A 23804-nucleotide genomic window follows, 5' to 3' on the forward strand; every position below is an offset into this window, starting at 1 on the left:
AAGGCTGTCCCTGAATCTGACATGCAACTTTTAGTCCACTCGGCAGACAAAAATCTGGATTCAATTTTCAAATGCAAGACCACTTAATTAGGCACTTCAGACAACAAAACAACAACAAACAAACAAACAACTTTAGAATGCCTTTGCTGACGTTGGGGTAGAAGCCTTTTTCAGCTTCGGCCATTATTATTTATTTTGATGTTGGCTTTAGTTTTAAGCTGGTGATGGAAAATGTTTGGGGGCAGTTCTGATTTATAAGCTGTCTTATTTCTAAGACAAAGAAAGCAATCAATTCAGGAAAAACTAATCTTCTGTTCACAGAGATACTGTCTGGAATGCCAGTTCCTTGTTCTGACCCAAGCAGATGGATAACATTTTAAGGAGAACACATCGATTCAGATGTTCCAGGCAAGTTCCACCCCACCGAAATTCCAATACACAATTTGTGCTGGTCTCAGATAAAAGTCCATGTATCGGGAGTTTCCTGATACAGGTTTCCATAATAATAAAATGAAACAAAACTGTGTTGGCTGAATGCTAGCTTTCTACAGAAGGTAGGGACAGAAGCCTTATTCTCTTTAGAAAAATGAACAGCCTTTTTGCTTACTGTGTGTTCTAGCTGATATTTGTTTCCCTGTTATTTTCAGCATGTGCACCCCCTAGCTGACATAGTGAAAATGTGCAAGTACTAGACAAGAATTTTAAATCCCACAAGGATTTGAACCACGCTGGTCACTGTCATTAAAACAAAAACAAGACTAGCTTCTTTTGTACATTCAGTCAAGGGGATATTAGAAAACACGCCTCTTCCATGCAGTGATTTGTTAGTGGACATGATTGAAAAGAAGGAAGATAAGACTGCCTGCTCATTTTTATATGACACTATTAAAATCCACAAAGAGCATTGCTAACATTTTCATTGATGGAGCAATTCGTCGTGATTAGTTTCCCTTGATTTTTAAACAGACCAAGTGACACCAGTACATTCCTCTTCCCAGTGGCGTAGCGTGGGTTGTCAGCACCCGGGGCAAGGCAAGTAATTTGCGCCCCCTCACCCGTGGATTTGCACCCCCTAACCCATGGATTTGCGCCCCCTAACCCTAACCCCCAGATGTTGCACCCGGTGCGGCCGGCCCCCCCTGCATCCCCCACGCTACGCCACTGCCTCTTCCTCAACCCTGAGATGATCTTACCTTCTTCCCAGTTCTCTGCTAATATTTTTTTCCATTTCCGCAGCCAGAAGCAGGCCAGCAACACTCCACTATGATCTACATCAGGAGTGGACAAGCTGTGGCCCTAGGATTGCTGGCAACTATTGGCTTAACTTCATGCAGCCCTTGACCTCATTCTAAAAGCCCACTGCAAATGATTAATTCAGACCTATGGCATGAATTCCCTGACCTACTCACACACCTACTCACAACTTGCTGGTCAGAGAGGAGAGGGGGGTGGCAGAGAGGAAGCAAAAAATGTGGATCTGTCTAGCCCCTCCAATTGTTGAATTCAGCCCCCAACAGATGATCCCCTAAGAAATGTGATAAGCAGTTATCTAGCCTGAATATAGTTCTGACTTATACTGCATTGGACCCAGTATTGTCCACTCAGAAGATGTATTCGTTGCCACCCTAATGGAACTGCACCTCTGTGGGAAAAGCCTATTGTGTGTAAGAACTTCTGCAACACATTTTCCTTTGGGTATCTATGAGCAAAACCAGCACAGGTCATTAATAAAACTAGCAATCCCAACAGTGCCCAACCAGGTGAGTAAAAACAAAACAATAATTTAAATAACTACTGAAGGTGTTCCCACTGAATGGTGTCTAGGCCTGTCTTTGGGATGCTGGTCTTAAGCCAGCAGAACATTTGTTATGGTTTAAAGCATTTAATTGAATAATAACTGCATTTTAATGGGTATTTTCTGTTTGTTCCTTAATCCGTTGTTACCATAAGGCTCTTGGGTTATAAATTCAAATGTATTTCCCATACTTCCACATGAATATTTATTTCTGGCTCGGAAAACGAAGCAACCCTCAGAGATCAGCCATTGAATGCATTTTAACAGGCAGAAGGAGGCTAGTGATAAAATCCTTGGCTATACCCCAGGCAGCGTTGCAGAACTCCCTGCTTGTACAGACACACAGAGAGGTCAGCTGATGCCCTAAGATGAGAAGTTCTTTTTGTACTCTGGGACAGAGGAACCCAAAGCCCAGCAGGAACCTTCAAAGCAACGTAGGAGGCATGGTGCATTGTATGTGTGTGATAGAAACCATGAGTTACGATCATCAAACGCAGTCGAAGGCTGTGGGTCTTGCCACATTTGTTACAATTTGCAACACTATTATTGTCTATCTCACCAGGGGACTGTTTCTACCATCCAAGAAGGTTCCCTTAGGGGATTTTTTTTACTCCCCCAACTGTTCTGCCCTGTTTTGGAAGCAGTTAGAAGCAGTGCAAGAAAGCAACAGAGCAAGCCTTGGGAGAGATGCTTGGAGAGTTTGGGTTTTTCCTTTTTTTTTTTTTTTTCAATGAAGTATTTCTGTAAATAAAAGCTGGAAGGAAAAATGCCATGGGGCTGGAAATCTGCAGCTGGGATGTTGGCTGGGGGAGGGGGAGAGGGATTCTAGGGTGGAATGGCGATTATTAGTTTCTTTGGGGAGGGGGAGAAGAAGAAATTAACATATGTATTTATCGTGACTCCAGCTGGAAGGGAAGGGCATTGTAGAAAATGATTTTTTTAAAAGAAAAATCATTATTAAATATATTTATTAAATCACAACTTGTAACAGGAAACTGCAGCTGTGGGAGGGAATGAAAAGAATGGGTTTTTTTCCTTCTTCTTCAGACCATATGCAAGCATTTGCTTTCACCCGGCATAGGAAGCCAGACCTTTCTGATTCAACATCAAAGTGGACAAAAGGTCTACTTCAAATCTATAGTAACCTTTTATTAGCATTCTTAAACTTCCTGCATGCTTGCTCTAGCAGCTTTAAGTAAAAAAACATGGAATAATAGGCCTGAAAGGGAACTCGGACCATTTAGTCCTGGCTCAAGACAGCAACGCCTCCTCCCCCAGTATCCCCTTGTCTCCCACAAGGAACCCGTGTAATCCAGGCCCATAATGAACCTTAAGCAGAGAACAGGGATAAACTTGGTGCACACAACATAGAGGATCCCTGCTGAATTGGACCAAAGGTCCAGTGATCCCAACATCCTTCTTCCCACAGATGCCTATGCGAAGCTTGCAGCAGGACTTGCATAGAAACCTAGGACTTGCTTAGGAACCTAGGACTTGCATAGGAACCTTATATCAAAGTAAGACCATTAGTCGCCCCAGCTTACCACTGTCTATGCTGACTGGGACAGGGTCTCCAGGGTTTTGGACAGAGCACATTCCCGGTCTGACCTGGAGATGTAGGGAATGGAACATGGGATATTCATCATGCAATGCGTGTGGCTTCCCCACTGAGCTACAGCTTGCAAGGTATCTGAGAAGTGGCCTCTCTCCCTACATCCCATCTTGGTGCTTCAGATATGTGGCTATAGATCTGTTGGCAATGCCACATGTCTCTGCGGTAAAGTATGTGGCGACTCAAGCTCATGCTTTTATTGCTGTGCCACCAGTTCTCCAGAATTCACTTCTCTTACTACTGAAGCAAGCCCCAACGTCGTCACGTTTTCAACATTTGCTGAAAACCTTCACAATCATAGAATCACAGAGCTGTAGAGTTATCTGATTTCTCATTTTCATATATATGTATGGTTTCTTGCACCACTTTGATATTTTAATGATTTTTATATATATATAAATATTGCTATAAATAAATAAATTAGCCATTGATCCTCTATGAATTTGTCTGATCCCTCTTTTATAAAGCCAAGCAAGATGGTAGGCACCGCCACATCCCGTGGCAGCAGATCCAATAGTTTAACTTTCTGAAAAAGTACTTCTTCTCGTCTGCCCTGAATTTCTCATTGCTAGGTAACCCTGGATTATATAATACTGGAGTATTATCTGAGAGAGGGAGAATATGCAGGGTCATTCAATGAAGCTGGATCCCGAGTCTGCTCCCAAGGCAGTTGTGATGAGGTCAACTATGCCTTTCTGATTTGGAGCGTGTTTCATTGGTGTGGTTGAAATTGCTGTATCCCCGTCAAGAGTCTCTTTAAACAAATAACTCTGTCCCCACAGATGTGTTGTTAAGAGACTACCCAGCACAAAATAAACATATTACTCAGGCTCTAATCTCTTCAAGGCTCCCTAAGAATGTATTAAAAATAGAGGAGAGGCCCTCCTGGCTCTGGGGATCAGTTTGGGCAACATTCCCCATGAAGCAGACATACTTCCACATGAGTTGAGATTGGGAACAATACTGAGGTCTGCATGCTTTCTTCACACCCCATTCCTCCCACATATCGTTCCTCATGTGTGGAAGATAATTCCCAAATCCCTCAATAATGTGAGAGCTGTCCTCATGCACTGAAACCTCAATAGCCCCATTCATACGCAAGGCCAGTGCTACTGTGAGGCAAACTGAGGCAATTTCCTCAAACAGTGGAGACAGAAGGCAGCCAGTTAGCACCCTACACACCCCAATTCACTTATCTCACCGGCCAATGCCCTTGTCAGCCATTGACCTTGCTGCCACTCCCACCCTACAAGGCTCCAGTGGATCAGAGCTGCAGCAATAGCCTTTCATGACTGCAGTTTACCAGGAGGACAAGTTGCAGCCTGGTGGTGCATTTACAGCTGTGCAGAAATGTTGTTGGAGTGCCAAATTGGTTCCACTGGTGCGAGCCCTCACTTTGCCGCCTAGCCTTTATTGGAAAGTGATCGTGACACTGCTGCCAGGAGCTCCCACCAGATGAGCCACTCCTTTTGTATATGGAAGCATAGATTGGCAGGAGCAGAAATGTACTTGCTGGAAGCACCCACCCACCTTCATATCTTCATCCAGAACCTAGATTACCAAGGGCAACCTACAACTTGATTTTGCATGGATGAAGGAGACCACAAGGAGAGAAGGTTGGAAACCCCTGATGTTTTGTATTGTTTGGGGAAACCCAGCCAGATGGGTGGGGTAGAAATAAAGTAGTAGTAGTAGTAGTAGTAGTATTTGCTTTTTGTTTTATTTTCTCATGTTTAGTTTGACTTGTAGATTCAGTCCACTGCTTGGTGAATTGCTAAGTTCTGCTTTTTATCTCAATTTTTTTTAATCCTATTTGTTTTGTTTCTGGGTTCCATTCAGCAGAAAGGCCAGGCGTACATGCAAAAATGAATGAATGAATGAATGAATGAATGAATGAATGAATGAATGACATTATTAATGCATGTACTGAGAGCAAGATTTTGGTTTCAAACACCCCACCCCCCAAAAAAATGTAGGGCAGGAACAAGTGTGCCCTCAATTGTGGACCCAGCATCTCTGGCACCTCATACTAAGCCCACAGGATTTGTTCTACTCTGGAACTTCTGAATGGAACCCCTGAGTAAAGTTGATCTCACCAAAGTAGATTTGCACATTAAATTCAATGCAGACTGCAAGCCCCATTTGGGGCAAGAATCTGCGTCTTGAATTGAATCCATGGAACCTTCCTCGGCTGCCCCAGCTAAAGTCAGGGCTTTAAAGAAAGAAGAGAATTGGGAATACACTTAGAATTCTGCCCGTTATTATGGAGAAAGCCTCACATTGCAGGTATTCAACAGAGGATGTAAAAATGTTCAATTTTTAGACTTTTGCATCAAAGCAGCAGTGTTTTGGAATGCATGTGTGCCAAATTACAGCTTTCTGTCTGATGGGGAAATGCTCCAGCAATTTACTGATACCCTCTGGGTCAGTAAGTGAGTGAGGCTCAAATGTCTTAATAATACATGATATACCAGGTTCATCTGACAGCCGTTGTTTTCTATAGAGATGATCCCTCTGTATTTTACTGCTGACCTTCTGCCCTTCCTATCAGGCACCCAAAATGCTGATTGCTGAAAGGTGAGCGGCAGAAATGCCGCGCAACAAAAGAGGGGAAATCAGAACCAGAATTTTGGCCCTAGTTAAGTCTGCATCTAACACACACACACACACACACACACACACACACACACACACACAGATTTCCTCATTCTGAATTTAGGGAGTCTCACCTCACACACTGCTTCTACCACTAGCACCATATTCCTGGTCAATGGGAAATCGCTTAGATGCTTTTCTGGGGAACAACGCGGTGCCTGAGCTTCTGGAAGGGCGAAATCAAAACAGACATGCAGAGCTGCCGGTCTGAATTGGCACGGCTCTCCCAGCTGCAGAACACATGGGGCACCAGTTTGTCTTCTAACCGTCGGCGAGGCCAGGAAGGGATTCATTAAAGAAAAGAAAAAGGCACAATTCTGCTTGTAACATCCTTGCATCCCTGTCCAGTTTTATATAGAAAGCATTAGATCAGTGTAGGAATAAAGGATTATGGGTTGCTGGTGAAAGGGTTGTTTCATGCAGATGAAATGCATCCTGCCCAGCAGTTGTCTCTCAGATTGTCAGTGCAGTGCTGATCTCATTGCTACTGAATGATGGCTACAGGCCTCAGACTGGCAATTGTCTGGAATACACGTATTAAGCATCACAGTAATCTATATAAAAATTCCTGGGAATGTATGAATGACTCTGCATAAAGTGACACAGAATGGAGAGCATAAGGAAAGCACAACACAGAGACAGACAGACAGACAGACAGAGAGGTTGTAAGTAGCAATCCCTTCTCATAGTGCTGCACTGGAACTCTAACAGCACATTGCAATGGGGGAAATGCCATAGCTCAGTGGTAAAACCTCTACCTTTTATGTAGAAGCTTCCAGGTTTAAGCCCCAGCATCTCCAGGTAGGGCCAGGAATGGCCCTCACCTGAAACCCTAGAGAGCCTCTGCCAGTCAGTGTAGACCAGGGGTCAGCAAGGTTTACCTCACCTGGGCTGGTTCACTCCAGCAGATATCCCTCCGTGGGCCGGATCGTGTACAGACGTGATTTCCAGGGAGGCAAGTCCCCACGCCATGCTGTGCCGGTCTAGCGCAGCGCGTGGAGACTCGCCAAGCTGGCGGTTCAGTTCGGGGGTGACTCGGGGGGGGGCAGTTAAACAACCCACTTGGGCCACTTGTGGCCCATGGGCCTTAGGTTGCCAGCCCCCTGGTATAGACAATACTGAGCTAGATGACCAAAGGGCCAGCCAAAGTTAAAACCTTTTTTTTTTTAGGATTGAAGTTGTTGAGCTTTTTTTACCGGCAGACTGGATTAGGCCCCCAAAATGGACTTTGGACGTGCCTTGTCTAGCTGAATGTAAGGCAGCTTTCTATGTTCCTTATGGAGTCAAAAGAGCTTGTGAAAGCGCCTCAAGTGGCAAGGTCGTGTCTCAGAAGGAAACAAGCATCACCAATACATTTGTGATTTCATTCCCTTTGAGCTTTATTATGAGACAGGCAAGGGTGGGGAAAGAAAGAAAGAAAGAAAGAAAGAAAGAAAGAAAGAAAGAAAGAAAGAAAGAAAGAAAGATAGATAGATTTTGGGAAATATAAATGTATGAACATCTCACAGAAGATGAGGTTCAAAACAGGGGCAAATAACCCTGAATTCTACTGAGAGATGCCTCAGTACATATTTCTAGACATCAGATATCAGGGATAGTTTTGTGAATAATGCCTGTTGTTCTGTTTCTCTGGTAAATTCTGTAGAGTTCAGATAATCCTGAAAAATGTTGTGCTATTTGGTGGGATTTTATCTTGCATACTTCGAACATAGCTACACAAGACTCCCTCTCTGCGATATAATGTGAAATCTGGCTAACTTGATAGACTCAAGTACAATACTTTTCTATTGATAAACTTTTCTCAAAAACCCCTGCACTGCTTTTTATGTATGCTTGCTGCTTTTTGTTTTGTTTGTATTACCTGCTTTATTTTAATAGAATCTGGGGTGGGTTTTTTGTTTTTTGGTTTGTTTGTTTTTTAAAAAGATCCAGTTCCCAATAAGTTGTCTTGCAGGTTATAATAATCATAATTACTTGGTCACTCATACTTTTAAATCTGAAACACCAATTGAGAGTAAAGTTCACTTTCAATTTGTTGCAGCTGCTGTGGCGAGGACCCCTTTGGAAGAAAAAATATTATAATTTCAAGAGGATTCTTCTGGTTAAAAAGCCATTTCCTTACAAGGGAAGTTCTGGAAGATAGCAAAGGTGGGGGGGAAACAAGCCCAGAATTTTACAAGCACTCCTAAAAGCATTTTGGAAGCATTATATTAATTCAAACAACTGCAAAAAGAACACACACCCAAAAAAACATTTTTACTGAGTTAAGGAGCCCTTCCAATGAAACTTTTAATATTGAGTGAATTTTTAACTTAGCTTTTGACAGACAGCTGTTCTGCTTCAGTGAACACATTACCCTTAACAAAACGCACATGAGGTAAAATGTATCACTCGGATTTGCTCTGGGAACCATAGAAAGGAAGGCTGGTGGCCAGTTTTGCTTTGTAGCTGTCTGGAAGCCACTTCAGTGGGAGGTGGGGGACAACCCATGGTTTCCCTACAAATGCACACCCTATACATAGCCCAGCACAAGCTCTCTCAGAACAGTGCTATGCTAATTGAACTGTTTCTCTGTAAATAATGCTTGTTACAAATGGAGTCCCCAGATCCTTTGTGACCAGATCCTGATCTCTACTGTTTCATTTGTTATTGGCACACATCCCCCAAAAACCTTGGATGAAAAAGCATTCAGCCCATGAGTGAATAGTAAACTGTTGTATGTCATCTACTTGAGGCTCAGCATCTGGGGGCTTCCCATTGGTTACTGCAGTCATGTGGTGCAACATCTGCTCCCAGACTGGCTGAAGAACTTCCAGCACACTAAATAAATACTCGTGCCAAAATGTGTGCGTGTGGTGGGAGAGAGCTTCTTCTTCTTCTTTTGCAAGACATCTGGGATTTCTGTACACCTGAAGGCCTCCATCCATATGTTCACACATAACTAATAATATTATCCTACAACAATGGTACAGTGCATATATTTATGAAATGATTTCTCAGGGCTTGCAGAGTTGCTCTGTTTCCTAGGAGAGTCATTTGCCTGCCATGCCTGCTTAATATCCCATACAAAACCCTCATCTCATTTATATACTTTCTCCTCCACCACCACCACAAAATATACATTTTCCCTCTTTTTCCAAGATCTCTTTATTCAGTACTCCATAAACCCTCATTTCCTCAGTTGGCTACTAATTCTCTAAAAGAAATAGCGGGAGCTGAGCAGTTTCTTTAACATATTGTCTTCTTCTTAGGTGTGAATTCTCAAATCAGTTCTGTCATAATAATTTTATGGAGAACCTTTAGCAAGAACAAGGTATTTTCTGGATGGATAACTGTTTGCAAAAGAGCTAGAGACAGGACAACAGATTGTTGGGAAAGATGGGGGGCACAATGAGAAGGGGACGACAGAGGACGAGATGGTTGGACAGTGTTCTTGAAGCTACCAGCATAAGTTTGACCAAAGTGTGGGAGGCAGTGGAAGATAGAAATGACTGGCATGCTCTGGTCCATGGGGTCACGAAGAGTCGGACACGACTAAACGACTAAACAACAACAACATGGCTGTCTATACTGTGGTCATCATGCATCTACTCAGTGTTGCAAGTTCTAGATGTTGCAAGTTCTGGAACACTATGGACAGTGCAAATGAGTGCTTACATCACAACCGGGGAACGTTGCTTGTGCTGAGGGCCATATTCCCTTCCAGGGGCCATATACTAATGTTTATTTGGTTGTACATCTCTCTCCCTCTCAGGCAAGAGGCTTTATCGGAGTTCAAAGACACATTTTAGCCCAAACACTGGATGCAAAGCAAGGCAGGTCAGGGGTATGGCTGAAGATAGGCTGCAAGCTAAGGAAAATCCTAAAGGTCAGATAGAGAGGCCTAGAGGGCCACATTTGGCTCCCAGACCTGAGATGCCCCATCCCTGATTTATACAATCCATAATGATGGTGTGGCCAAAGCATTTTCAGCTCCCGGGGGGGGGGGATCTCCAACCAAATATATGTTGACCCATCAACCTCCAGCATTAGGAGGCATCTGCATGTGCAAGTCAAGAGGTGCCCCTTAGAAGGTCCTGCAACAATTCTTACCAGCAAGACCAGCAAGACCAGTATCCATATATGACATCATAGGGCAGTTGTCATTGCTGGACTTCGATTTCTTTTTCCTGCCTGGAAGTCAAAACAGCACAGGCAGCTGGACCTAGACACCCTTTTAATGTATGCAATGTTCCTAGCCTAGCAATATTTCTGGGGCATTGCGGGAAATTAGAAAGGGTCGCCAGAGACCCAGCTACGAGCTGACTTACTCCATCATCCTGTTTTGCTGAATGGCCAATCAGATGGCTCTGGCCTGTTCTCCCTAAACTAGTATTCAGAGGCATGCTGCCTGGAATGCTCCCACCACAGCCACATAAGAACATCAGAGGAGCAGGCTCACCATGGGACACCTTGCCCAGTGCCCTCTTCATAGTGAACAGAGGAAGCTGCCTTACAAGGGGTCGCACCATTGGCCCTTCTAGCTCAGTATTGCCTAGACTAAGTATTGTGGACGCTGCACTGCATCTTTCAAAGAAGGATCTCTCCCAGTCATACTTGGAGATGCTGAGGAATGGACCTTTTACCTGCAAAGCAGATGCTCTACCATGGAGCTGTGGTCCCTCAATCAGGTGTCAATTCTGGAAGCAACATTCTAGTAGAGAGAGATGTACAGGGAACTGGAGGAAATTTAAAGACTATCTACAGAAACATTGTAAAATTAATATTTGTTAGAAAGATGTTGGAATAATAATATATGATGTTAGCAGGAATGATATAAAGGATTTGGGAATAACTGACTGTTAATTGGTGAAAGGATGAAAAGTAAAATCACATTATATTAAGACAATTTACAGGACAAAAATTTTAAAAGAGGGAAAGGATTTGCTGAAATAGATAATCGACCTAGAATACAAAAAAGGGAGATGTGAGGAGGTCAAGGAAACAAGCTAATGAAAGAATAGAAAGGAGATTTGATGCTTTTTCTTTTTTCTAATTTTGTTTTGGTTTAATGGGTTTTATTTTTCTGTTTTTTTCCCTTTTTCATATTGTGGTGTGTTGTTTGGTTTTTGTTTAACGTGGTATGTTCATTTTTTCTTTTTGTAATTCTTGAAACTTTAATAAATATCATTTTAAAAAAAGAGAGATGTACAGGGAACTTTGCCCTACAAAACGCTATTGACCCCATGGGAAAAGTCAATCAGTGCCACAGCCAATGGGTGGGCAAAGTGGGTGGGGTTTGCAGCATGGCAGGATTCTATAGGGCTATCTCTCTCCCCCTCCCTCTGCTATCCATCTCTCCCTCTTTCCTTGTCTGTAGCTCCCCCTCTCTCACTCAGCATTATAAGATATGGGGAACTGTCACAATACTAATCTATGCAATGAAAGCTTGAAGGCTGTGGTTGTCTATGCCTGTCCCATCACCCGCCGCCCATCCCATTGTGGAATTGCATTCTAAATATGGAGGGCCGTTATACAGGGGAAATCATTATCATACCAATGCTTTCCTAGCTTCGCTGTATTACTGGTTTGAATTACAAGATCGTCCAATCAAGGATGCTCTTATCCTGGTGGGTTTTTGTACATGGCTCAGCCAAGTAGGACTCTGATCTCAACTACAGGCTGGGGCTTATTATAGTAGAGATAATAAAATACTTTATGGTATTTTCCCCTCTTTCAAGTTGCCATATTAAAAATGCAGTAAATCAAAGGAGCCTCCACATGACAAGATGAAATCCCTGGAAGGAAAAGCGAATAGGAACACCAACAGTAAGCAAGGAAGCTTCATTGTAATAAACACTTAAGACTTTATAAAGCAAAGCACAATGGCAAACAGCTCTCACTGCTCGTCCAGAACTGCAATTGCTTCTGGTTTGCATAGTGAAATTTTGCTGATGTCCCATGGTTAAGGATTTGGAATTCTCTGGGTTACTAATTATTTAAGATACTGTGGTTACATGTTTGGTGTTCAAGAGGGCCTGTTATGGCTGTGCCTTCAGGATATTGTGGTCAATTATTCAGTGTTGTACAGTTTTATTTGCCCACTGGTATGAAACTCCAGGGTGGGACGCAGGTGGCGCTGTGGGTTAAAGCCTCAGCGCCTAGGGCTTGCCGATCGAAAGGTCGGCGGTTCGAATCCCTGCGGCGGGGTGCGCTCCCGCTGCTCGGTCCCAGCGCCTGCCAACCTAGCAGTTCGAAAGCACCTCCGGGTGCAAGTAGATAAATAGGGACCGCTTACCAGCGGGAAGGTAAACGGCGTTTCCGTGTGCGGCTCTGGCTCTGGCTCTGGCTCTGGCCAGAGCAGCGATGTCACGCTGGCCACGTGACCCGGAAGTGTCTCCGGACAGCGCTGGCCCCTGGCCTCTTAAGTGAAATGGGCGCACAACCCCAGAGTCTGTCAAGACTGGCCCGTACGGGTAGAGGTACCTTTACCTTTACCTTTTATGAAACTCCAGCTAGGGATTCTTCTTGGGATGTGACAAGCTCAGTTTTAATGGTATGCTCCAGCCCAGGGGGGGAAATTGTACACAAAGGACTCAAACAGAAATGTTCTGGTTTGGATTTAAATTCTCCACCCACGGAGCTTCCTTAGAAATCCAAGTGAATAAATAATAATTGCAACAATAATCAAGTGATTGATAAAAGAGGATCTCAGATTATACCCCGTCAAAAAACTGCATCGCATATTTTCTTGGTTTTTACCTAACACTGTCAATGTCTACAGATAACTAGCTCTAAGAAGCCAAGATGGGCAAGGGACAGGTGAGTGGTTTCATTTCTTCAAGGAGCTTGTCTGCCTCCTCATACCACAATTGTTGAAACTGATCCAGTACAGATGGAACAGACAATACTTTGGATGGTTCTGCTGGTTGCCTCCAAATCTCTCCAAATCTGACCTCCAAGGGTGTCAGAGCAATGTTCTCTTTGCCAGATGACAAAAGCCCATTCACCACTCAGAAATGCTCTTCTGGACAATTACTTGCAGATATAACGGCAGTGAAGACGTTAGCTTTTTCTGCCACCAACACATGGTAGGCACACTGGTGCAATCTCATCCATGTTTGGTCAGTTTTTGGACCAAGATTTACACCACCTATGATCTAACTGCTGATCCTCCTGTTTTATCTCACATAGGACACTAGAGTACCAAGGTGACTTACATGCTCCAAAGCAATGACAAAGGGCACTCGGGACCAATTATGTCAATGGCTCTTCCCATCTTACCCTTCCAGAGTGAGAGAAGAGGCTCAACAGGAACACCAGGCAGGTCAGGTGGCGCCCGGAAATACCTCCAGAGTATTCAGGAATCCATTGGATTCCATCAGTCTCCCAGGGTGGAACATCTCAATAAGTGTCCCACCATTGAAGAGTGGAGTAGCTGCATTCAGCCCAGACCTCAAATTTAGAATTGACTGCTATAATTTAAATAGAAATAAAATGTGTATCACACCCTAGTGGGGAATACTGTGATCAGGTGATCTGTGTGCCTGTTCAGTCTGCTGTCCAGGTGCTGATCTCAAGACTGCTGCTCTCCCATCTTCTGGTTCTGTATTATTAAACCGGGCCTAAATCAGACTGTTGTCTGTAAAGAAAGACAGGTACCCGACTTCAAATGCAGTCCTCTATAATATCAGAAGATGAGGGTGTGATTTAATGCACATAATGAATGTACAAGCAGAAGTTCTGGCCCCTCCCACCAGGACTGCCTGAGGTGAAGCCTTCGCCCTTCCACCTATAGAATCTGACCAGATTGGAAGCTGAATTATGCTTCGGTTGCAATGAGACAGTGTCCTCAACTGTATCCAAGGGCAGCAGGCTAGCTTAGAGGGTGAAGGGCATGGCAGGTGGCATGCACACACTCTCAGTGACCTGAAGCAAATGTCTCATTTGCCCAATGGTGGTGCCAGCATTTCTCTCCCAGCTTGGGTAGTGTCCACTATTAAACTTGGCGGCATGAAAAGGGACTTTTGAGGACAGGTGGCAGAGGTAACAGAAGCAAACCAGGGGGTGCAACACTCTCCACCCAAGCACCATTTTGGCATATTAATCGTATCCTGCACACTCTGCTTGTGGCAGAACACAGGAAGTTGCTATAAGCCACATCAGACCATTGGTCCAGCTTACTCTAACCAGCTTTGGCTCTGCAGGATTTCAGAAAGGAGTTTCTCTCCTGGGACCTCGTACCACTGAGCAATGGCCATTCCCCAGAGTGACTGGGGCAGAGTTACACTGGAGCACATTATGCTATCCTGCTGACACAAGTTTCAGGCATTGCAGGGGGTTGGAATAGATGACCCTAGGAGTCCCTTTCAACTCTATGATTCTAAGTTTTGTGACTAAGGAATCAGTGCCCAAGCTGGCACTTCCTTCAGGACAACCTGATGGTTCTCTGTTGTCAAGAATCAGGAGGGGTATGCTTGAAAATCTTAACCAGATTCTGGCAAAAAATTCAAAGCACTGTGTAATGGAGCACACCGCTTGCCAGGGAAAAGAAGAACCACAAGTCCAGTCTCTAGACCAGCTGTGCAAAAACTCAGGCCTTTGTTTCAAAAATAGGCATGGCTGAAGCAGATGTTATTTTTCAAGGTGTATGCCTGGATTGCAAAGTTTACACCTAAAAATGTAACGTAGGGATATGACAAGCAGGAGTTTGAAAACTCTTGCATCATACAGATACACCTTCTAAAAAGCCACAATTGAGTGCAGCTCCTGGTTGTGTATACACTTGGTGGGAAACCCATTTGTCTCATTGCACACAGCATGAAATGGTGCCCACACGTTTGTGTGCAACAGGAATGCAAATGGTAATGGAATACACTACAGACTTTGGCCTGCTCTGATGTGGATTAGCAGTAGCAAATCACATGGAAAAACTGCTGTTCTGGACACACCCTAACAGTGCAGTCCTTTCCATGTCTAACTCAGAAGGAAGCCCCATTGAGTTCAATAGGGCTTACTTTCAAGAAGTGTGCACATAAGATTGAAGCCTTTATTTATTTATTTATTTATTTGTTTGTTTATTTATTTATGAGTTCTTTTGTAGGCAAATTGGTTAATCGGCTTAACCCAACACACATTGAACACTGTTCTTTTGTGTAGCCTGGAATCATTTTTAATGTGCAGGGCAGAATCATTCCAACTGCACTCCATTAATTTACAATGGGATCGCTTTTGGTAGCTTTCTAATAGCTACAAGAAGCAAACAAAGCCACTTTATCCCATTCGTTTTGTGCATTTGCCTCTTTTTCCAAAGTGTCTCTCTGTCTCTCTTTATGAAAGGAGGCAACCATCTTAGAAACTAATCATATCAAAGAAATAAAATGTCATAAAGGGAAAGGAAAAGAAAGCGGGCAGAGAGAGAGAATGAAAAAAAAAAAGGAAGCCTTGTTCTTTTAACAAACAGAGTTTTGTGTTCCTCCAAACAATATTTTGTAGTCTAAACAAGTCAGGGAGAAGTACTAATCTAATAAAGGTTCATTTGAAACAAAAAATATTTGACTGTTAATGTGCTAATTATTTAGGATATATGAAACTGCTCTTCTTAAAGGCAAGACTTCTAGCTTTGAAATCGTTTATGCCATCAAAGCAAATGATCAGCTGAAGAGGAAAATCATTATCAGTTCATAAAAGGATAATGACGGCAGATACTTGCAGGGCTAAACATACTGGCCACAATTGGAAGGAGTGTCAAGCCATACAAGGGTGGCAGCCAGGAATCCCTTAGGGTGCACCCCCAAAACACAGATCGCAGCCACAGTATATTAAAGTCTGCTCTTTCTAGCAGAGATTAAATAGTTGCTCATATAATAAACACTTTCGCTACTCCTTGGCTCCTCCAAACTAGTCTTTTTAGTCTGTCTATAAAACTTATTTCCCATAACTCTGTAGGTGACAATGAATTTCCTGTGTCCCACCACAGGCTCTCCCTCTTGCCATGGGCAACTCTGGAAATGTCATTTGCATAAGAGCCTACTGGATGGCTCACCTAGTCTAGCATCCTAGAAACCCACATGCAAGATTTCAACACAAGAAAACTTCATGCTCCTGTGGTTTCCAGCAACTGGTATTCAGACGTATTGCTGCCCCAACTGTGGAGACAGAGCATAACCATCATGGCTAATAGCCTTTGATAGCCCTCTCCACCAATTTCTCTAATCGTTGTTTAAATCCCTCTAGGTTTGTGTGCATCACTCCCTCTGCGGGAGCAAGTTCATAGTTTTAACTATGCGATGTGTAAAGACATATTTTCTTTTCACTGTCCTGAACAGGCCCAAGCAGAGTTTGCCTGAGGCCCGGGGCAGGAGTCTTGTTAGAATAAGGTTATAAACTCTTGGCATGATGGTGTAAGTCCAAAAGGCTCCTGGCAGGAGCCCCCACCCAGTTTAACTCTCCAAGGCCTGGGGGCAAGTGTACCTGGCTGCCCCTGGCACACACTCTGCATGGGCCTGGGCCTGAATCTTCCAACATTCAACTTCTTTAGATGCCCATGATTTCTAGTGCTACGAGAGAGGAAGAAAAACTCTTCTCTACCCACTTTCTTCATGCCATGCAGAATTTTAAAAACTTCCGTCACGTCACCTCCTAACTAAAAGAAATCCCAAATGGTGCAACCTTTCTTTAGAGAGTTGCTCCATCCCATTGACAGTTTTGTCCGCCTTTTTCTGAACCTTCCAGGCTTCAGAACTACGACTTCAAGGAAATAAACCCAACTGATTTCAGCAGAACTTACTTTCAAGTAAGTGGTCTGTGTGATTAGGCAAGTCATGTTAACAAGGCATAATAAAATTGATGCATTGTATAATCATTCTAGGTCCCTACCACTTTCCGCTCTGTTGCTATAAGTTGCTTCGTAGCAGAGATAAAGGGATAGCTTACATATATAGCAGAAAGAAATGGTTATGTTCTTTCCGGACTGTGTGGTTTCAGGCTTCAGGATAATGTCTAAATGCTCTCTCTGCACACTGAAAAGCAGCATGTCAAGGAGAAAATTCCCTGCACATAGAAAGACAGGAAAGCAAGGAGAAAGTAGAATGAGCTTTTCTACTGGCATGCTAGGTTTGTAGGTGGGGGGGGGGGTATTCATTGGAGGAGAAGCTTTCAAGCTTTTCCATTGTGCCTTCCAAGAATAAAATTTTGCTCGTGCCACACCAACTTTTTCATTGATAAGAAATATGCTGGGAAACAAAAAGAAACAACTCCTAGCCATGCTTGATTTACAACACAGAACACAACCACTTTATAATATGATCATAGGACATCCAGGAAGGATAAAACAATGCAGCTATATAAGAACATGAATCATTCCCAAAATATAAACGAGCCACTTAGATATATAAGAACTCAATGAGTTTGACTGTCCTTGAATCTTCCCGCCATGCTTGCCATCATCTCCTGCCACACCAGAGTGATGCGCCACACCCAGCAGCAGATGTTGGGCTTTCAAATTTCAGCAGCGCCCTGTGAGGTGTCAAAATTTGGTGCCCTCTTGCCTTCCATTCTAAGTCATTGTTGCAGTGCCTCCTGCAGGACCCTCTCGCCTCAGCGCCCAGTGCAAGTGTTCCAGTCGTGCTCCCCAAATCTGCATCTGCCACACCCTATGAGAACCACTGATCTATGGAATGCCTTGCCAAATGAGGCTTATCAGTCTCCATCACCCTGCCGCTTCAGGCAGCATAACTGCCTAATTGTGCTGGCTCAGTTCTGTTGCATTTGTGCTGTGCTGGGATTGGATACTATTCGTTTAAAAAAAATAAAATTGAATGTATACATTTTAGTGATTATATCTAGGGCTTGCCGATCAGAAGGTTGGCGGTTCAAATCCCTGCGACGGGGTGAGCTCCCGTTGCTCGGTCCCTTCTGCCAACCTAACAGTTTGAAAGCACAGAGTGCAAGTAGATAAACAGGTATTGCTCCGGCAGGAAGGTAAACAGCGTTTCCGTGCGCTGCTCTGGTTTGCCAGAAGCGGCTTAGTCATGCTGGCCACATGACCCAGAAGCTGTACACCGGCTCCCTCAGCCAATAAAGTGAGATGAGTACCGCAACCCCAGAGTCGTCTGCAATTGGTCATAATGGCCAGGGGTTCCTTTACCTTTAACCTCACTGAGTCTCCCTTGAGAAATAGGCAATACAGTTTTAAAATAAATAATGAAATGAAATGAATCATACCCCACCTGAAGCCTTTCATGGAAGAGTCCAGACTTTGCCACTTGCTTTTGTTGGGTGAACTGACCCCAGTTTACATCAATGATAGGGAGATCCAATACCATTTGCTAGAATTTTTGTTCACTGTGTGAAACCCCAGTTCCAAAACAGCACTGACTTGAACAGTGTTTTCTTAGGAGCAGAACGCCTTTGAAATTATCATATAAATCATAACGTTTGGCAATTGTCATGTACTAAAGTTTTCTTGCATGGCATTATTTTAAATTCTGTACATTAAAGGTGACTTTCACATCATCTTTTTAAACCAAGCAACCCTGGTTGCTGCATAAAGACCTTCTTAGGCAATTGTACACAGCAGTGAAGTTGTGAGATGATAAAAATATCAGCAACTGCAAGAAGCAAGGAATCTCAACTTGAAAGGAAAAGATGCTACAGTACTCTGGTTTTCACTTATCATCTAAATGGAAGCCCTTCAATGATCTATCAAGCAGATCAAGGATGTTTGTATATTTCCCCCACCCCGTGATTCAGCTACTTAACTTACACATTAAAACTCTCTTGATAGTTAATCAGCTTCTCCTCAGGCTGATTTACTCTCACCGTCCCATGATAGACTAAGGAGTGCAATCAGTCAATTTCCCTTAATTTAGTGGACCTTTTGTATTGTTAAATGCATTCTTCCTTTCCGTTGTCTGCATTTATAACTATTTCAAAATAAAATTCCAGGCAAAATCAAAAGGAAAAGTGTTTATGGGAGTTCATCGAAGGCAAGGCTTTTGCCATCATTTTTAGTAGCAAATAAGTTTTCCACTACTATTGTGGAACTTCATCAAACTGCATGTCATGTCGTTCTAGGTCTTTTTATTTGACCCTTTAAAATCGTGTTCAGTGGCATCCCAGACACTGACTTTCAGAGAATGAAAAGTCAGTGAATAAACAGAATGAAAAGGAACCTTGGCTGTAGCTCTTACTTCTGTCCCAGCTACTGTGCTGTACTGGGCATTTGTTTGTTATTATGCACACTGTAAGTACAGGGTGCATAATGTTCCTTCATTGCACAGGATTGGAATAGAGGACCCTCATGGTACCTTCCAACCTTACAGTTCTATGATTCTAAGTGAGGGTAGAGCTAGGATGGAACTTTAGAGAGGGCTTGGCTCAAAATCAATTACCAGTGAAGAGCTTAAAGGGAACGAGCAATATTTTAGGTAGACTTCGAATTCCAGGATTTTCAGGTAGCAAAGCTAGAATTTTCTTTTGTCTGACCCTGAAGATTCTGGGCAGATGGACTGAGTCATGCTGGATCAATGGACTGACTCTGTATAATGTCACTTACAATATTCATAAGTCATTTGCTGAATGTAAAGGAGATCAGTCCAACCACATGGGGCAGCATGGTATAAGGCATGGAGATAGAATGGAAGAAGAAAAGGGAGGAGATGGCTCAATGACTTTGTGATGGAATAAGCAAGACCCTCTTTATTTTATTGGGGGGGGGGTTATTTTAAAAAACACACTTCATTGGAAACCCCACTGGGAGAAAATCCTATCAATATGGTGCATATTATTAGGGTGGTACAAGATCAAAACTATTTTTGCAATACCTGTGTTTGCTACCTTATCCACCAATGAAGCAGAACCCTTGCAGAGCAAATGATCACAAATACATGGTGACAACTTCATTCACTGATCTAGTGTAACTGTCTATAGTCTGGGCTAAATTCCAGCATTGTTTTCCGACATTCTCAGTGGGTAAAAACAAACAAACAAGCCAGAATGCGCATTAATTCTCCCATTAGCTGGCATTACAATCCTTCATGGCAGAAGTGCCTGTCTCCACTTACTATCCATCTTAAATCCAAGGCTGGTGGAAGTTTCCTTCCCTGAGGTTGCCACTTTGTCAATTACACTCAGTTGTGAATGGCAGCACATGTTTCATACCATCCCATTAAAATGTAATCTGCTGTAACATCATTTGTTAACATCTTTAACCGAGGGGTTTGCAGTTAACAGAATGGAGGAAAGGGGTCAAGATTCAGACAATGAATCTGTGATTCACCCCCTCCCCAAATATTGTAAATTTTCCTACCTGGTAACCACATATTCCATCATAAACTGTTACCGTACATCCTATTATTCAAAAGGTACTGTTAAAATGTTAGGAGAGCCGGTCACTTGGTCAGCAAATGAAGTGACTTAGCAAACTTTTCTCTTAAAAAGCCTGTTAAGGATAAAGAGGGACTGTAACCAGTGCCCCTTTCATTGTTGACTGAATCTTAGCGGTCCAGTTGCTGCGCTGTCTGTCTCCTTGTGGCTCATATCAAACAGCCTTACCTTAGCAGCCAAATAATGTCTGGGCAGATCACCACCAATACACAAATTTCTATGCCCTTTGCTTTTTTTGTGGAATGCAGAACACCAAAGTTATTCAAGTCAGGAGGCAAGGGGAGAAATCCCATGACTCAATAAGAGTACAATGTCCCTAATAGTCTCCTGAGTATTGGGAAGATGGGACAGAGGGAAAAGAAACCTTATTGTCAGGCATACTTGGATGGGTTACCACCCAGTTAGCACCTCCTCTGTGCTTACCACACCAGGTATAACCAAAAACAATGCCAGCTTCCATTATGAACAACTAAGGGCCAAAACAGAGGTAGTGCAAGAGATCCATTATCAGATATCCACACTTAAAAATAAATTAATTAAAAACAGCTAATGGGGTGTGTGCAAACTGCACCGGGGCTTAGAGAGGTGGAACTAGTAGCAGCTATTATGGAGGGAAGCAGTTTCGGTAGATCTGATCACAGATCTCCAGAGTTACCTTCGTTTTGACTCCCAAACCCTGGCTACCAACTGATCTGGTGGTGTGGGGACACTTCAGTAGTGGAATGGAGGTTAGAGTGGCAGCTCCTGTCTCACCTCCCCCCCCCCCCACCGCAGATAAACTAGAAACAAGTCTTCTTTCCACAGCCACTAATGTCTTTCGTACTGTGAGTGTATGTGGTAGAGATTTGTTCTGTCAGGGAGCTGAATTTGATTCCTGGGCTCTCCAGCTATTGACCTCTATTATGAGAGTGAGCATTATTCTCACTTAGGAGAGCAACAAGTATTCTCCTATTATTGGAGACACATTTATATCCTGATCCTTAAGCGCTTAGCAATCAGTCCCACTGATTTCAATCAAGCTGGCTTAGGATCACTCTCTTACATTGTTCTGATTTCATGCTGAACTTTGCAATTTTGCACCTCTGCCAACTGGGTGCACTAATGTCACACAACAAATAGCAAAACAATGAAAAATTATCATTCTTCCTAGTAGCGCCCACTGTTTCTACTACTGTGTAAAATGTAATACATTTCACATTTCCTCCATGGAGCATAAGGCAACATTCATGAGTCCCACTCTCCTCCATTTTATCTTCACAACACCCCTGCAAAGTGTACTATTTGTGCACACACACAACAGAGAGAAAACACTGTGATAGGGCTCGGCAATCATTACTTGGTTGCCATGTTTTTATTTCTTTATCTTTGGGCTGCATGCAGTGCAAGTCCTACGCAGAGTAGGCCCATTCAAATCAGCCAAGTACCTTAAGTCCATTAATTTCAGTGGGTCTACTCTGAGTAAGACCAGCATTTGGCTACAACCCACTGTTAGCTAGAGATCCCAAGACAAGAGACCCTCCATGTTCAGGAGCAGTCTATCTCTGAATTCTGTGGACGGACCTGAGAGGGGAAGGAGCTCCCCCTAACCCTGAAACTGGTGTTTGTTTCTTTTTAAGAAAAGAGGGTTAGAGCTAAGTTCCTGAAGCATCATGTGGGCTGATACAGAGCAGTTTGGTCGCAAGCAGAGGAGCGGGCTGCGCGAACCGGATGGGAAAGGAGGAAGGCAGGGATGTTATCCTACAGAGAGAGAGAGAGAGAGAGAGAGAGAGAGAGAGAGAGAGAAAGAAAGAAGGAAGCAGGCAAGGATGGCTTCTTACCTCGCCTTGCCGGTGATAATGCTTCAGCCCCTTGCCCCCCTGGCCCAAGATTTTGCCCTTCTTGCTGCTCCCGAGAGCCAATCCTTGGTGGAAGGTGGTCGACCTGTTGGTGGTCGCCTGCGTCGGCGTCTCGCCCATTAGGGTGGACTTGATAGAGTTCACCTTGGTGCCGTCTAGCTGGGAGCTCTCCACCACCAGGAGCGCGGCCAGGAAGAGTAGAGGGCGCGACGTGGAGAACTGATTCCAGCTCAGCATGATCATCTCCCCTCGCCCCAGAAAGGAAGGCTGACGCTTCTTTTCCGGGGTTTGGGGGTGGGGGTGGGTCTTGTTCTTGGCTTGACTGGTGCGTTTTATCTAGATTTTTCAAAGCACCTTCTGCTTCTTCTGCTTCTATTGCATCGCGATGTTCTTCTCATTCACGGAAGCGCAGGCGATGCACATCAAAGCCCCCCAGATGGCATTTTGGAAAAGACTCCGAGGAGCCTGGCGCGAGAAGCGCTCCCTGGAGGGGGCGGGCGGCTCGGTCCTTGCGGCAGCGGCTGCGCTTCTGGAGAAGGAGGGAGCGAAAGGAAGGCAGTCCCTGCTCGCCGCCCGCCTGCTCCGCCTCTAGCTGCTGCCGGAGCAGCCCGCGGGGCGAACTCCAAGGCGACCCGCTCCCTGTCGAGGCAAGGCTGGATGGATGGCCGGGCGGGCGGGCGGGCTTAGCGCCCTCTCGCTCGCGCTTCCGTCGGGGAAAAAGGGACACACGCTCGCCTCCTTCGCGCTTGCAGTTAGCTGCTCCCGGACATCCCGAGGGGAGGCCAGGCGAAAGTCCTGGGTGGGTGCTGGGGGAGAAGGACCCAGCGCGCCTAGCCGGGCAGAAGTGGATTCAAGCGCCTCTTCCGTCCCGTCGGTCCGCGCTCCAGCCCGGTCCCCGGCAACTCGCCTAGCTCTCCTCCTACCCCCTTCGCTTTTATAGCTTCCCCCGGCGCAGTTTTCCCTCCGCCCCCCAAAAGCCGAGCCGAGTTGACAGGGAGGGAAGCTGACTCATACGCCCTCCTCTCTCCCACTCCCCACATCTCCTCCCAAGTCCCACCCGGCGCCTTCCTCCTGCTCCTCCTCCTCTCGAGCCCTCGGAGTACAGAAGGAATAAATAAAACGGTCTGCCCTGTCTCTGTCCGGGTCTAAAGTACCTTCCCGCCTTCGCACTCATCTCTGATGCGGTCTTTCTTCCACCTACCCCGGGGGGGAAAAACCTTTCCTTTAAGAGGGCTTTTAGGGAGGTTAGAGCCCTCGTTTTCTTTTGGAAATGGAACCCCCCGCCTCTAAGAAATGTTGGGGACAGGTCAGGATTGCCAGGCGTCGGGAGGCACAGAACGCTTCCCCGCTTTGCGCTCAGAGCTCTGTGCGAGACGGGAAGCCTGCGAACCTTTGACACAACGTTTTGTTCAATTGGGTTTTCTCGCCGGCGAACACACTGCACAGTTTGATCCGGAATCCGAAAGGCATGGGGTGGGGTGAGGATTTTTCTAGTTGCGCTTAAACTGTAAGGCGTCCGGCGGCACCTGAGAAACTCCTA

General features: G+C 44.5%; 1 protein-coding gene across 1 annotated transcript in view; it reads right to left on the bottom strand.

Annotated features, from left to right (window-relative positions):
* Window positions 1–23164, bottom strand: part of DKK2 (dickkopf WNT signaling pathway inhibitor 2) — a 75137-nt gene extending 51973 nt beyond the window's left edge. The window contains exon 1 of the mRNA XM_079990319.1: window positions 22247–23164. Within this exon, the coding sequence (XP_079846445.1) occupies window positions 22247–22507 (261 nt within the window). The 5' untranslated portion in view covers window positions 22508–23164. The remainder of the gene's footprint in view (window positions 1–22246) is intronic.
* Between the last annotated feature and the right edge of the window lie 640 nt (window positions 23165–23804).

Source organism: Podarcis cretensis (assembly GCF_951804945.1).
Source record: "Podarcis cretensis genome assembly, chromosome: 9".
Lineage (NCBI taxonomy): Eukaryota > Metazoa > Chordata > Lepidosauria > Squamata > Lacertidae > Podarcis > Podarcis cretensis.